At 41.8% G+C, this 13943-nt stretch overlaps 1 protein-coding gene and 1 long non-coding RNA gene across 3 annotated transcripts in view; one reads left to right on the top strand and one right to left on the bottom strand.

Moving 5' to 3' along the window:
• nckap1 (NCK-associated protein 1) overlaps positions 1–12137 on the top strand; it is a 36916-nt gene extending 24779 nt beyond the window's left edge. For both annotated transcript variants that reach the window (XM_030069959.1, XM_030069958.1), the window contains 17 exons: positions 759–817; positions 1273–1418; positions 1734–1866; positions 2079–2198; positions 2768–2907; positions 3596–3727; positions 3862–4080; positions 4708–4838; positions 5166–5263; positions 5600–5693; positions 6503–6585; positions 6681–6761; positions 6887–6980; positions 7067–7183; positions 8126–8235; positions 8366–8455; positions 9387–12137. In XM_030069959.1, the coding sequence (XP_029925819.1) occupies positions 759–817; positions 1273–1418; positions 1734–1866; positions 2079–2198; positions 2768–2907; positions 3596–3727; positions 3862–4080; positions 4708–4838; positions 5166–5263; positions 5600–5693; positions 6503–6585; positions 6681–6761; positions 6887–6980; positions 7067–7183; positions 8126–8235; positions 8366–8455; positions 9387–9503 (1964 nt within the window). In that variant the 3' untranslated portion in view covers positions 9504–12137. The remainder of the gene's footprint in view (positions 1–758; positions 818–1272; positions 1419–1733; positions 1867–2078; positions 2199–2767; positions 2908–3595; positions 3728–3861; positions 4081–4707; positions 4839–5165; positions 5264–5599; positions 5694–6502; positions 6586–6680; positions 6762–6886; positions 6981–7066; positions 7184–8125; positions 8236–8365; positions 8456–9386) is intronic.
• On the bottom strand, positions 11597–12652 carry LOC115372250 (uncharacterized). Its single transcript, XR_003929438.1, has 2 exons — positions 12559–12652; positions 11597–12526 (listed from the first exon to the last, which is right to left on the bottom strand). It is a non-coding gene; the product is annotated as an uncharacterized LOC115372250 (long non-coding RNA).
• Positions 12653–13943: the final 1291 nt, after the last annotated feature.

The following is a 13943-nucleotide window of genomic DNA, read 5'->3' as shown; positions in this document are numbered from 1 at the left end:
AACATTTTGGAGGGTGAGGACAATATTAATAAGTTGCTCAATATTCTTCAGATTTGTACTCACTGACTCATCTATATTAATAATCTAAGGAGTCAGCTGTTGTACCGTGTGTTTAAAAAACACTGATTTTTCAGGCTGGAGCCAACGTGACATGAATTATTTATTTCACTTACGGGGGTACAAGTGTGATTCTCCTCTGTTCACCTCCTCCCTCTGCACGTGTGTGACTATTGTGTGATTAGAGCAGAGCCCCGCCATGCCTTCTCACAAGAAAGCAGAGCACATTCCTACCAGATAGGCCCTATACTGAAATTATATAAATTAGATTAATAACCAACCTGAACGTATGTAGTTTATTTGATAAAAACACGGTCTAGACACATTCTATAGAAATGTGACATTAAATTATTTCTGTTGTGATTTTATTTTTTTATTGAAAATTAATTAAATTAAATTAAACTAATTAAGCAAGACTTTCAGGCAAGGTGGGAGGCTCTGTTGGCAAGGCGCTGCGCCCCGCCAATAGAATGATAGGGGAAACACTGAGTAGTGAAGTGGCAGAGTTGATAGTAGTGGTGGTAGCTGTAAGGAAATACTAGTAATAGTATATATAATATGTAATGTTGTAGTAGTACCAGTAACTGCTCTGTTAAGTACCAAAAGCTTGTGATAGAGAACCCAATATGTGCTGTGTGAGTTATCAAAGGTGAGGGAAAGAAAATATATATAATTTTAGTGACCTGTCCCCTTTGTTTCAGTGGAGGACGGAGACGTGTTTGACTTCAGAGGCATGAGACTGGACTGGTTCAGACTGCAGGTAGGCACACAAACAAATACAGGAGTGGTATTCTGGGAAACTTAAAACCAGCCTAAAAGCTAAGTTCCTCACATGGACCACGGACTTAAAGAGAGTTGACACTCAACCCTCCTCTGCCTGCTAGCTTTTTGAAAAACACAGGTTAGGCCTGGTTAGGCAGATTCCACCTAAAGTGAGTATTTAAACAGTGGATATGTTGTGACAGTTAGACAGCAGAGTAAAACAGACAGTCAGTTTGCCCTGTATTCCTCCTTTGTTGTCTGTGAATCAGCAGCAGCTCAGAGCTCCATAATATGTAATATAACTACCTTTTCCTCCCTCTGTGTCTCTCAGCCTGTAGTAGTGTTAGCCCATCTGCAGTAACTGATCACCTAAATCGACCTATATCACACTGGGCCTGTCTTTCTATTCCTTTATCCAACGTTCCACATTTCTGATGATCTGGTTTTATACAGGCATACACCAGTGTGTCTAAAGCCAGTCTGGGTATAGCTGATCACAGGGAGCTGGGTAAAATGATGAACACCATCATCTTCCACACCAAGATGGTGGATTCCCTGGTGGAGATGCTGGTTGAGACCTCAGACCTATCTATATTCTGGTGAGATGAACACACTCAAAACACAAACTACACACTTACTTTAAGGGCAAAATGCAAAGGGCAAAAATATGTCATCTGCTAACAATACCTTGACTGTTTTCAACTGTCTTCAAATGTCACTGTTGTCAACATGGCAGTGTTCTACAGTTTATTATTGAAACTAAATTTAATTCATAATTAGATGCAGAACATCCTATGTTCAAAATACAGTAGTACATCATTTTGAACAGTTGATCAGTTATGAAAGATTTTAAGATAGTTTGACTTAAAGTAACTTGCTTGAAACTTGATGTGTTCTTGTGTGTGTGTTTGCAGTTTCTACAGCCGTGCATTTGAGAAGATGTTCCAGCAGTGCTTGGAGCTGCCCTCCCAGAGCAGACACTCCATCTGCTTCCCTCTGCTCTGCACACACTTCATGTCCTGCACACACGAGCTCTGTCCTGAGGAGGTGATTGCACGCACGCACACACACACACACACACATTTGCAGACAAGCTCTTTCATATTCACATGCTTACACAGAAATTGATGGCTAGTCGTCCATTTTAACTCTTCCTGTACATGGACATAGACTGTTCCTGAATTGAGACCAACCTGAGCATAACGATAAGGATGAAAAGAGTGCTGATTTTCAGTGTGATTTAATCTGTTCATTTCCAGCGTCACCACATAGGGGATCGGAGCCTGTCACTGTGCAACATGTTCCTGGATGAGATGGCCAAACAAGCCAGGAACCTGATCACTGATATCTGCACTGAACAGTGTACACTCAGCGACCAGGTACAAACACAAACATTCAATGCTCGGCCAATCAGTGAAGCAGCAGCTGGGACACCTGTTTAATAAATGACCGTTCACACCACTGACAGTAATACTTCAGAGGCCACACCCATAATCACAGGGAAGAGCAAACATTGTGCTGTTGTGGCTTTTATACAGCAGTGGCTAATGTGGCCTATACTGGCCTAAAACTTTCCTTCAAAGTTTAATTAAGGATGAAAACTGTGATGAAACAAGAGAGATCACTAATAAGCTCCCCAGTTACCACAAGGCATGACAACAAGTAACACACAGCTCTGTTTAGGCGTATCTTTGACTGATCAATTTATTCGGTCAATAAGACCCATTATATAATGTGACACATCAGCGCACAAAAGTTGTGATTCCTTTATTGATGCTTGCTATTAAAACCTACTAAATTTTAGCTCCACATGTCTGTCCAAAGAGCATCAGCCAGGTCATTAATAAACCGTTTCTCTCTGACTCTCTTTCCCCATCAATGTCTCTCTCCCACTCTTTCTTTCTCTCACTATGTCGGTCTCTCTCTCCCACTGCCTGTCTCACTCCAGCTGCTTCCAAAGCACTGTGCAAAGACCATCAGCCAGGCTGTGAACAAGAAGAGTAAGAAGGCGACAGGGAAGAAGGGCGAGCCGGAGAGAGAGAAACCAGGCGTGGAGAGCATGAGGAAGAACAGGCTACTGGTCACCAAGTCAGTAACACACACATTATGGCTTTGGTAGCTCACAAAAAGCTCTTTGTCTTGGTGTCTGGAGGCTTTTGTCACAGCAGCTTTCATTCAAGTGCATGTGCGCCTCTCCGGCACAGCACCCAGACTCTGGCTCTGTTAGGCCTGAATGGTGCAGAACCTTAATTAACATCATTAGTAACACCTGTGGTTAACTGCTATTTTGTGTCTAAATGACTGCTGTGAAAAAAGTGTATTGCTGTTGTCTCTATGTGTTTCCATCTCAGCCTCTTTCTATTTCTATCCTTGTGTTTTTGTAATTGTATCAGTTAACAGTGGTTTTATTTCCACAATGAATTAATTCCCTCTCAATATTACCAGTGTTTTTTGCTAAATTTACTTTCATGTTTTTGGTGTATTTTCTGTCATTCATTATTCGTCTCACTAAGCACCACCCCAGTACTGCTGCAATCCTCATCATTTCTCATACTTCTCATTCATATTTTAACTCCTCCGCTGTAGGAACTCACTCAGTTACATGTGTTTATGTAACCCCAGTTGCTCTATTCTTGTTAGGTTTCTGTTCTGTATATTTTGTGTATCGTATTGTTATTTGCTGTTGCACTAAGCCAGGTTCCCCATGGGGATAATTAAAGATTCAACTTATTATTTTAACCTTTGATCTTGTTTTCTTGTTTTCTTCTTCTTGCAGTCTGGATAAGCTCCACACGGCATTGTCTGAACTGTGCTTCTCCATCAACTACGTTCCCAACATGGTGGTCTGGGAGCACACATTTACACCCAGAGAGTACCTCACCTCGCATCTGGAGATCCGATTTACTAAGTAAACATGCACATGCTTACTTATGCACACAGACTTTTGTTTATGCTTACAGTTGTGCAAATTGGGACTACATCTCCCTCTACCTTACTCTAAATTAAGGCTGCATTTAAGGGTGTGACTGTGTCTCCCTTCAGGTCTATAGTGGGGATGACCATGTACAACCAGGCTACTCAGGAGATAGCCAAGCCCAGCGAGCTGCTGACCAGCGTCAGGGCCTACATGACCGTGCTGCAGTCCATAGAGAACTACGTCACCATCGACATCACCAGAGTCTTCAACAATGTCCTGCTGCAGCAGACGCAGCACCTGGACAGCCATGGGGAGCCCACCATCACCAGTCTGTACACCAACTGGTAAGATGGATGAAGTTAGTTTCACTGGAGGTGTTAATGTCATTTTCGTGAGTGTAATCATTGGTTTTTGTGGCACGGCACCTTAGTAATTGTAAGGAGGCTTCCTGGACTCAAAACTTGACAACTTCTGTTTGATGCACATGAGCAATCTGTAAAGTGTTTCTTGAAAAAAAATTAAAATAAAAAAACATTTCAGCTCATTTAATGCTAGGAGGCTAGGCGCTCTCTGCTTGAGCTGTGTGTCTGTAATACTAATCCCATCCAGGCTGGCCTCATCTAGACACACAGACTGCTGGAACGTTTTGTTGTTAAAGCCCCTGTTTGCAGAATGTAACGTTTTGTTTGTTTGTTTGTTTTTGTATTTGGACCTTTAAAAATTACCATGTTAAAAAGGCACAAACTCATCAGTTCTTATGCTTTTTGAAATGTGAAATTACACTAATTACAGAGTTACTATTTCATAAACTTCAACTGTGATTTGAAATTTTAAAAAAGCGACATTCCTAGGACCCAAGCACCCCAACAGTTCAGCAAATTGGGTGATCTCAATCATTTGAATTGAGGACAGTTCATTTACAAAATCGTTTCATAATCATCACATCCCTACTCTCCTCCTCATATACACAGGTACTTGGAGACATTGCTCCGTCAGGTCAGTAACGGACACATCGCCTACTTCCCCGCTATGAAGGCCTTCGTCAACCTGCCCACCGAGAACGAACTGACATTCAACGCCGAGGAATACTCAGACATCTCTGGTACAGACAGACACATGCAAACTGTACACTCACTCACACACACACACACACACACACTTATGTACACACTGCTGCTGACAAAAACAGCAATTCCAGACTTTCCTGGAGGGTGTTTTCTTTTTTGCTCAAAAACAGATGTATACCATTTTGGAATAGAATGGTTTATATATACACATACATAGACATTAGGTACACACATACACTAAAACAAATGCTGTACATGATCAGAGACTCTAATGAAATAGGGTCCACTTGACTGATTTAAGGAAGATTAGGTTTCTTGTGTCGTCTTCTCTGCTGTGTATGACACTCGGTGTGTCTTTACAGAGATGCGGTCTCTGTCGGAGCTGCTGGGGCCGTACGGTATGAAGTTCCTCAGCGAGAGTCTGATGTGGCACATCTCTTCACAGGTTGCTGAGCTGAAGGTACACACACGCTCTCACCAAAAATACACACAGAGGCACCAAACAACTCATACACCTTTATCATAGAAACTGCACTTTATTGAAGGCAGACTGTTTTCATACAGATAAAAAATCACTGCAGTCTGAATACAAACTAAAAAAATAAATGGATGTATTCTGCCACAAACAGCATCTGTGTGCTAGCTGATTTGAGCAAGCTTATTGCATCAGCAGTGTTGCAGCAGCAGAGCTGCACAACTGTAGTTTTTTACATTTCCAAATAACAGCATGCTGAGTCTGATACCCAGAACAGATCAGAGATCACGTTTAATGCATGTTGTTTTTCTGTGTGTGTAGAAACTTGTGGTGGACAATGTGGAGGTATTGACCCAGATGAGGACCAGCTTTGACAAACCGGACCACATGGCAGCGCTCTTCAAGAAACTCACCTGTAATTATGAACACACACTTTGTGCACACATACATGCTTAGTTTCTTCATTCAATTCCAGTATTTTGCTTTTTCTCCACTTTAATTTACCCCAAACACGAATATAGTAGAGCAAATTTTATTTGTTTTTCTGTGAAAATCGAAATTATAATACAAAAATGATCATTTCTACTAACTTTGCAAACCATTCCGCAATTGTGAATCTGTAAAATTAATCATAGTATGATTTTTTTTTTTTTTTTGACATATCATCCCTAGAAATTTGTTCAACTAAAAAATGAGAATTGAAAGTCATTGTCAAAGCAAAATCAAAAAAAGTATCACAGTTAAGTCCACATTGATTTTGTGTAGCCTGTTAATGAGGCCTGCATGAAATTGTAGTTTGTTGCTTTGTGGTCTAAACAGATGATAAAAACAATACAATCTGTTTTCTGTGCCTGGCCTAGTAAATTGTGCAATGTGATTCAGCAGTCGTCTGTATTTCATGTCTGTATTTCTGGTCAGAATAAACATTTGTCAAGGCTTGTTTTGAAATCGTTATCAAGCTAAAAGTTGCTGAGCAACATAATCAAAGTGAAAGCCAAGACAGAGATTCAGCAGAGGACATTCCAGTGCAGCAAAGCCAAATTTCCCCCTGTTGCTTCCTCAGCAACAGGGGGTTTATTACCTCACCAATATCGATTCTGCATGTTAGATATATAGTTCTTGACAGGAAGGATGACCACCATTAAACAGCTGAGATCTAGCTCAGTTCATTTGATAGGTTCATTAGTATTGTTTAACTAATGTCTTTTTGATTGATTTTTGTAGCTGTGGACAGTGTTTTGAAGAGAATGACCATCATCGGAGTGATCTTGTCCTTCCGCTCCCTGGCTCAGGAAGCTCTGAGAGACGTAAGACACACAAATATCCACATAGTATATGTAAATTACGTTTTCAAATAAATAAGTAAACATTTCACAGTGAAACTACATGTCTCGCTCTCTAGGTTTTGTCTTGCCATATTCCGTTCCTGGTCAGTTCAGTGGAGGATTTCAAGGACCACATCCCCCGAGAGACAGACATGAAGGTAACACACACTGAAAAACCATTGAAATGCTGAGCGCACTCTCAAACAGTCCAAATTATATTCAAAATTGTGTCTTTCTCTCTCCTTGCGCGCGCGTGTGTGTGTGTGTGTGTGTGTGTGTGTAGGTGGCAATGAACGTCTATGAGCTGTCGTCAGCAGCAGGTTTGCCCTGCGAGATCGACCCTGCACTGGTGGTGGCTCTTTCCTCTCAAAAGAGTGGTGAGACACACAAACACCCACAAATAAACACACACACTTAAAACAAGCACACTCTGTCTCCTAATCACTGACGTGTGTGTGTGTAGAGAACATCAGCCCAGAGGAGGAGTACAAGATCGCCTGCCTGTTGATGGTGTTTGTGGCTGTTTCCATGCCAACGCTAGCAAGCAACGTGATGTCACAGTACAGCCCCGCCATAGAAGGTACGTAGCCATGTTGGAAAAACACTGATGACTGTTTGAAATGAAGCTAATGGCACAGCACAGGGGACTGGTAAGGAGCCCAGGAGTGGTCACAATTAAAAATAATATATACTGTAGACGCCCTCATTTACTGACCCAAGGGCATGCAGGGGGATTACATGCACAACATGGACTTTGTTTCCTCATATTCTGAAGTAAACTCAAGTGCACAAGATGCACATAATGCCCTCACCTTCATTACCCTTTTCTGTTAAAGCCTGTGCAAACAAAATGATTTATTAATATACTTTTTCAGTTGTATCAGGTTATAGATACAGTATTACAATAGAGGTTTGTTAATCAAGCTTTACTCAAAGACAGAAAAAGAAAGAAACTCAGAGAAAGAAAAATGTAGAAGAATTTACCAAGGCATTGCTTACTGACAAGGAGATGAAAGGCGTTACTGTTAATAACAAACATTTGATAAGGATAGTGTGCGTATATTACAGTTAATAGTCTTTCATCAGTCTATCTAGCCATGTTTCTGCTTTTTTCCTAATCAGGTTCGCAAGGGGGCTGTAATCTATAACATTTTTTCTGTTGTAATAATTGGCTCAGCATTTGTAGTTTTCCAACAGCACACCTCAGGGAAACGGTTGGTGCAGCTTCTCTAGATCTGTATAGGAACTTGGAATTACATGCACACCTTTTTATATCTATTTGTGCACTTTTTATGCAACTTAAGTTTTTTTTATATGCTAGATTGTGCAAGTACAGTATACTGGAATGCAGTTTTCCCCTCATAACAGCCAGTTCCATGCTCTCTACCAATTTCTGCAGCGCTAAAAGCCACATGGCAGAAATCAAAACAAAGTGAACTGAGTATCTGATAGCCTGATCCTCTTCTCCTACACTCGTCCCGTCTTTCTCCTACTAACAGTGTGTATTTGCTGCCCCCAACAGGCCACTGTAACAACATCCACTGCCTGGCCAAAGCCATCAACCAGATCGCTGCAGCTCTCTTCACCATCCACAAGGGAAGCATAGAGGACCGCCTCAAAGAGTTCCTTGCTGTAAGATGCCTCAATATGTTTTCATTTTGATGTTTTCTGTTTTGAAATGAGTGTGTCACCTTATATTCTCTTATGATCGGACTCATTCCTGTATGACAACTGCGCTCTGTTTCTGTCTGTGTGTATACAGCTGGCCTCTTCCAGCCTGTTGAAAATTGGCCAGGAAACGGACAAGATGACGACACGCAACCGAGAGTCTGTGTACCTGCTGCTGGACATGGTGAGAGAAAGAGAGATGGAAAGTGGTAGTTGATTGACAGGGAAAGGCTTGAGAGCAAGGGGACACACATCCCAGCGGGTCGCTTTCTCTTTCCGCTTTGTTGTGGCATCATTCCCCCTTGTTTTGTTACCAACTTCAGAATAAGCAATTTTATTTTTTTCCTTAATGTTATTGCTAATTGTTACTGCATTTGGTTGAAGTGTTTGCACCAACACAAAATCTGGTCACACAACTGGTATCGCTTTATTCGTATTGTACAATGTTGATATTCAACTTAATATCAACCTAACCCTAAGCATAACGAATACAAAGTGGACACTTTGAAGTTAAAAGTCAACTGATGCTCAGCTACTGCTAAGATGAGTATTTATTTTGAACAGGTTGATATGAAGTTATGTATCTTAACTGACTCAGTAGTGCATGTGAGTTGAATATTTACATAGGGATGGTCAATACAACTTTAAAATAAGGGGGCGTCCCCAAATCCAACCTCAGGTCATTTGATGCATGTCAGCCCCTCCCTCTCCCCTGCCTGGGTAAATAAAAGTGCTGGTTACATGGTGACAGTCCCCACAAAAGCGGGGTTGGGGTAATGTGAAATGGTGCCAATGGGGAAACCCTGAATTGGTTGAATTATACTCAGCAGCTGTTCATGTACCTGGGCGGTATGGAACACAGAGAGAATGCTTTAGGCTGTAGGATCTGCAAATGGGGCAATATGTCATCACGCTGCCATATTGCTGATATCATGATATGGCACTTTTTGTGAACAAATTTGTATCAGTATTACATGAACATGAACAATATGATAAGGCACAACCCTGAGTGACCAGTCCAAATAGTGACCAAATCATTTCATGATCATGTCAGTTTTCTCTGTATCTCTGCTCAGGAGTGAGGTGACCTGTGTGTCTGTGTGTTTGTGTTTCAGATCGTCCAGGAGTCCCCCTTCCTGACCATGGACCTGCTGGAGTCTTGTTTCCCTTACGTCCTGCTGCGTAACGCCTACCACGCCGTCTACAAACAGAGCATCAGCGCTAACGCATAGACACACACGTCGCTCACACACACTACACGACTCCAACCACGCTGACTCTAAACCGCCGTAGCGCTAACGCATACACACTAAACCACTGGAGCATCAGTGCTCATGCATCAACACATAAAGGAAATACACACTAAACAGCACCTGTGATACCATCTACAAACTGCATCAGTGCAAAACAAGCAGAAGTGCACACTAAATCCACACTAAACGCACACAGAACACATCTAACTGTGCCTGCAGTGCCAGCACTCACCACTCTGTCATCAGCACATCAGCATAAGCATGTTAACACACACACTCATGTTACACCCACTGCACACGCCACGCCAACCATGAATCAGTGCAACACACCACACCCATGCTAAAATACAGAACAAACACACTAAACAGACACTAAAAATACACTTGAAACGCCGCAGGAACACACAAAATCTCTCCATGCAGTGTATGACGACAGCACACACTCCACACTTAGAAATACACACAAACATGAACTACAGTCAGCGCTACCATATGAACACTACACACACACACTACATACACACACGCTAGCTGGATGAAGTTGGGGGATCAGTGTCTTTATTTTAAATGAACATTGTACTTTTTCATGATGTTGCCAGGGACCATGACCATAGCAACATATATATACCAGACATTTGGTTGGTTTAAAAGAACAAAAATATAAATATACAGTATAAATATATATATATATAGTTGACACTTCTAAAATATTCCTTTTTTTTTTCTTTTTGTGTTGAATGAAAGAAATTGAGATTTTCAGCACTCAGCTGACAACTTTATTTGTGGTGATGGATTTGGATTTTTTGGGAATGGAAATGATACTGACGTAACGTGGGGGTTTTGCTTTTACCGGGGAGGATGTGTAATGATTCCTGTGTTGATAATGGAAGACATGTCGCTTGTTAATGTAAATTTACCCACACATACTGACAGACATACTGAACACACACACTAATCTTCCAACATTTCATAGTGAACACACACAAACTTATATAACATGGTGATGTTTTTTTTTTTTCTATTTCTTTTTTTTTCTAGCTAGTCGTAACATGAACTTTTTGTGGGTAAAAATATAATATCTGTATTCTACTTTGATGTGAACTGAACTCGTCTGTTTTTAATGTTTATTTTTTGTTATTATTATTTTTATGATGATGACAATGATGACGATTTGCCAAATGTGTTGACACTAAAAAAAAAAAAAGAAAAAAGAAAAGAAAACATGTATCAGGGCTTGAAAGTGGAGTGTTTGGATATTTTTGGGTGGTACGCCCTTTAAGTGTTTGGACGGTAAATCCTTGTGGATGTTCTTGAATTAATCCAGGTGACTGTGGCAGCTTGGTTTGATGAGGAGAAAGTTTATCCAGGCACAGTGGGAACATCTTTAAAATGCTGCAGTAGGACCAGTGATAGCAGGCAGGGGCCCCTCACGCCCCCCCCTGCTATCAGTCACCCTTCCGGGTTAAATAAGGGTCTAATAGGTGCTACAGTGCTTAACCAGCCCAGTGGGAAGTGGTGTGAAGTAGAACTGAACAAGCCGGCGTACACGCATCGCTCACGTCTCGTGCAGCTGCCTGCAGGATATTTCCCTGCGCCTCCGGGCTGCTGAAAAGATGATGATTTATTCATGCGTGTTGACCTTTATTTATCCGGGGAAGGTTTGCTGAGCCCACTTGCTCTATTCCAGCTCCACCCTGCGTCACATTTTTTACAGCTAGAGTCCGAGCAGCTCCACTAAAACAGCTGGGGGGAAAGTGCCTCACTCCAAGGCGACTAAACAGTGGCTGTTAAGGGAAAGGAGAACATTTCTCACTCACCGTCTACACTCCGTAGCCACATGGACGTGTTAATAGCAGCCACTAAAGTAAGGCTAACCAGTGGAGACGCACTCAAATTCTCAGCCCCGTAGAATCATGTTAAGTCTTCGTACAAAAAGCTGAAACTGCAATAAAATCAGAATTGAATTGCAATATTGCAATATTTTGTAGAAGTTCCACTGCAATCGATGGGGCGTCCCAGCATGGACCGGGGACCTTAGGACAGACGGCCTACAGACAGATGACAGGACAGCCTTTACGAAGTGCAGTCTGATTTTTTATTATCAACGCATGGCAAGGGCTACATACAGAGATACATACACAAACCATGCTCCGTTTATGCTGGCCCTCTGCTGGTTTATTACTAACACCAGGGCTCTGTCTGCCAGCTATTACTGCATACTATCCAGTCGGCACCTGAACTTCACCTCTAGCTGAGAATAGCTTGAAGTTTCATTCCAGAATAAGCAGATTTTGCAGTTGCATCATCAATAGATTAGATAATGTATGTAGTGGGAATACACCAAAAAGACTGTATATGCACTCCTGCTGAGTAGCATTAAGGATTTAGTATGTGTAGTCCTACTGCATACTAAACAGTAGGTTCTCTGTATATTTCTACCGCACATTTAGTAAGTAGTATGCATTATCAGCATGAGCAGACAGATCCATGGACACATTCTGCCATTTGATGTGGAATGGTTGCTGTTTTTCTCTCTAACCTCTTTTTTGTGTCTCTGATTCCGCCGTGTAACTTTAATGACATGAATAAAATAAACTTTAGGGCTGTGTCAGACTTGAGCTGTGACTGTCTGTGGATGGGTGGATGGATCGGTGGTTAGTGCAAACAGCCTGGCTGGAGTTAGGCGGTGGGGGAGCCCATAATACAGATTATAAGGGGAGGAAAGTACCGTTAGGTCCACAAGTACTTGGACAGTGACACTATGTTCACAGTTTTGCCCTTGTACACCACCACAGTGGATTTGTGCAGACTTTCAGCTCTAATTTAATGGGTTGAACAAAAATATGGCATTAACCTTTTAGGAATTGCAGCCGGTTTTATACATTATCACCCCATTTTCACAGACTCAAAAGTAACTGGACACTTGACTAGAAAGCAGTTTCATGGCCAGGTGGGACCTTTTCCCTTGTTATTCTATGACAAATTAAGAAAAAATAAAAGGTCTGGAGTTCATTCCAGGTGTTTGCATTTGCACTTGGTCACTGTTTATCAAAACCCTCAACATGCGATCCAAAGAGGTGTCCATGCAGGTAAAGGAGGCCATCATTAGGCTCCAAAAAAAAAAAAATGTAGCCCACAGATAGCAACAACTTTAGGAGTAGCCAAATCAGTCGTTTGGTATATACCGTATTTCCCCAATTAATCGCCGGGGCGTTTAATATGCAAAATCAACTTGGACCCCAGGCGTTTGAAAGAACCAGGCGGCTATTTGCTGCAGGCCTTTATTTATTTTTACACAGACCTGCATCAGGCCATTATTGTGATGACAGTTACTGTCCAACATATTTACAGTCGGTCGATTTAAGATTACAGTACACCCTGTTTTCTAACGTTAGCTAGCTCTCTTATTTTGACAGAAAACGGAAGTGCCGCACAGTTATTGTGCGGCTAACTGTTTACTTCTGCAAAAATAAGGTGAATAGCCTTATTTTGGGTTACCTCAATATAATGCAAATAATCGGTTATTCGGGTGGGCGTTTAATACGCAAAATGGGTGCAGACCCCAGGCGTTTAAAAGAACCAGGCGGCTATTTGCAGCCGGGCGATTAATTGGGGAAATACGGTATCTTGAAAAAGAAGGAATGCACTGGTGAGCTCAGCAACACCAAAAGGCCTGCAAGACCATGGAAGACATCTGAAGTGGATGACCAAAGAATTCTATCCTTGGTAAAGAAAAACCCACTCACAAAATCTAGGGGAGTCAAAAGCACTCTGGAGGAGGCAGGCGTATCAGTGTCCAAATCTACAGTCAAAAGACATTTGTGAGGAAATAAATACAGAGGTCATACAGCAAGGTGCAAACCACTGGTGCCACTCAAGAACAGGAAGGCCACATTAGACTTTGCAGAAAAACATCTAAAAAGGCCTGCCTGCTTCTGGAACCAGGTTCTTTGGACAGATGAAATGAAGATGAACTTGTTCCAGAATGACAGGAAGAGAAAAGTGTGGAGAATGAAAGGAACAGCTCACGACCCAAAGCAGAGCACATCATGTGTCCAGCATGGAGGAGGCAGTGTTATGGCATGGGCATGTATGGCTGCCAGTGGAGCTGAGTCACTGGTGTTTATTGATGATGTGACGGCTGATGAAAGTAGCAGGATGAATTCTGATGTTTATAGGTCTATATGATCTGCTCAGATTCAGCCAAATGCCACTAAACTGATAGGACGGAGCTTCACAGTGAAGATGGACAATGACCCAAAACATTCTGTGAAAGCAACCCAAGAGTTACTGAAAAGCAGAGAGCTGGAATATTCTTCAATGGCCGAGTCCGTCCACAGACCTCAACCCAACTGAGCTGCTTTTCACCTGCTGAGACCAAAAGTGAAGGCTGAAAGACAAACAGGGTGACAGTGTATA

The sequence above is a fragment of the Myripristis murdjan genome, chromosome 15 (genome assembly GCF_902150065.1).
Source record: "Myripristis murdjan chromosome 15, fMyrMur1.1, whole genome shotgun sequence".
In the NCBI taxonomy this organism is placed as follows: Eukaryota; Metazoa; Chordata; class Actinopteri; order Holocentriformes; family Holocentridae; genus Myripristis; species Myripristis murdjan.
Note: the sequence above shows the minus strand (reverse complement) of the source record. Positions and strands in the feature narration are given on the sequence as shown.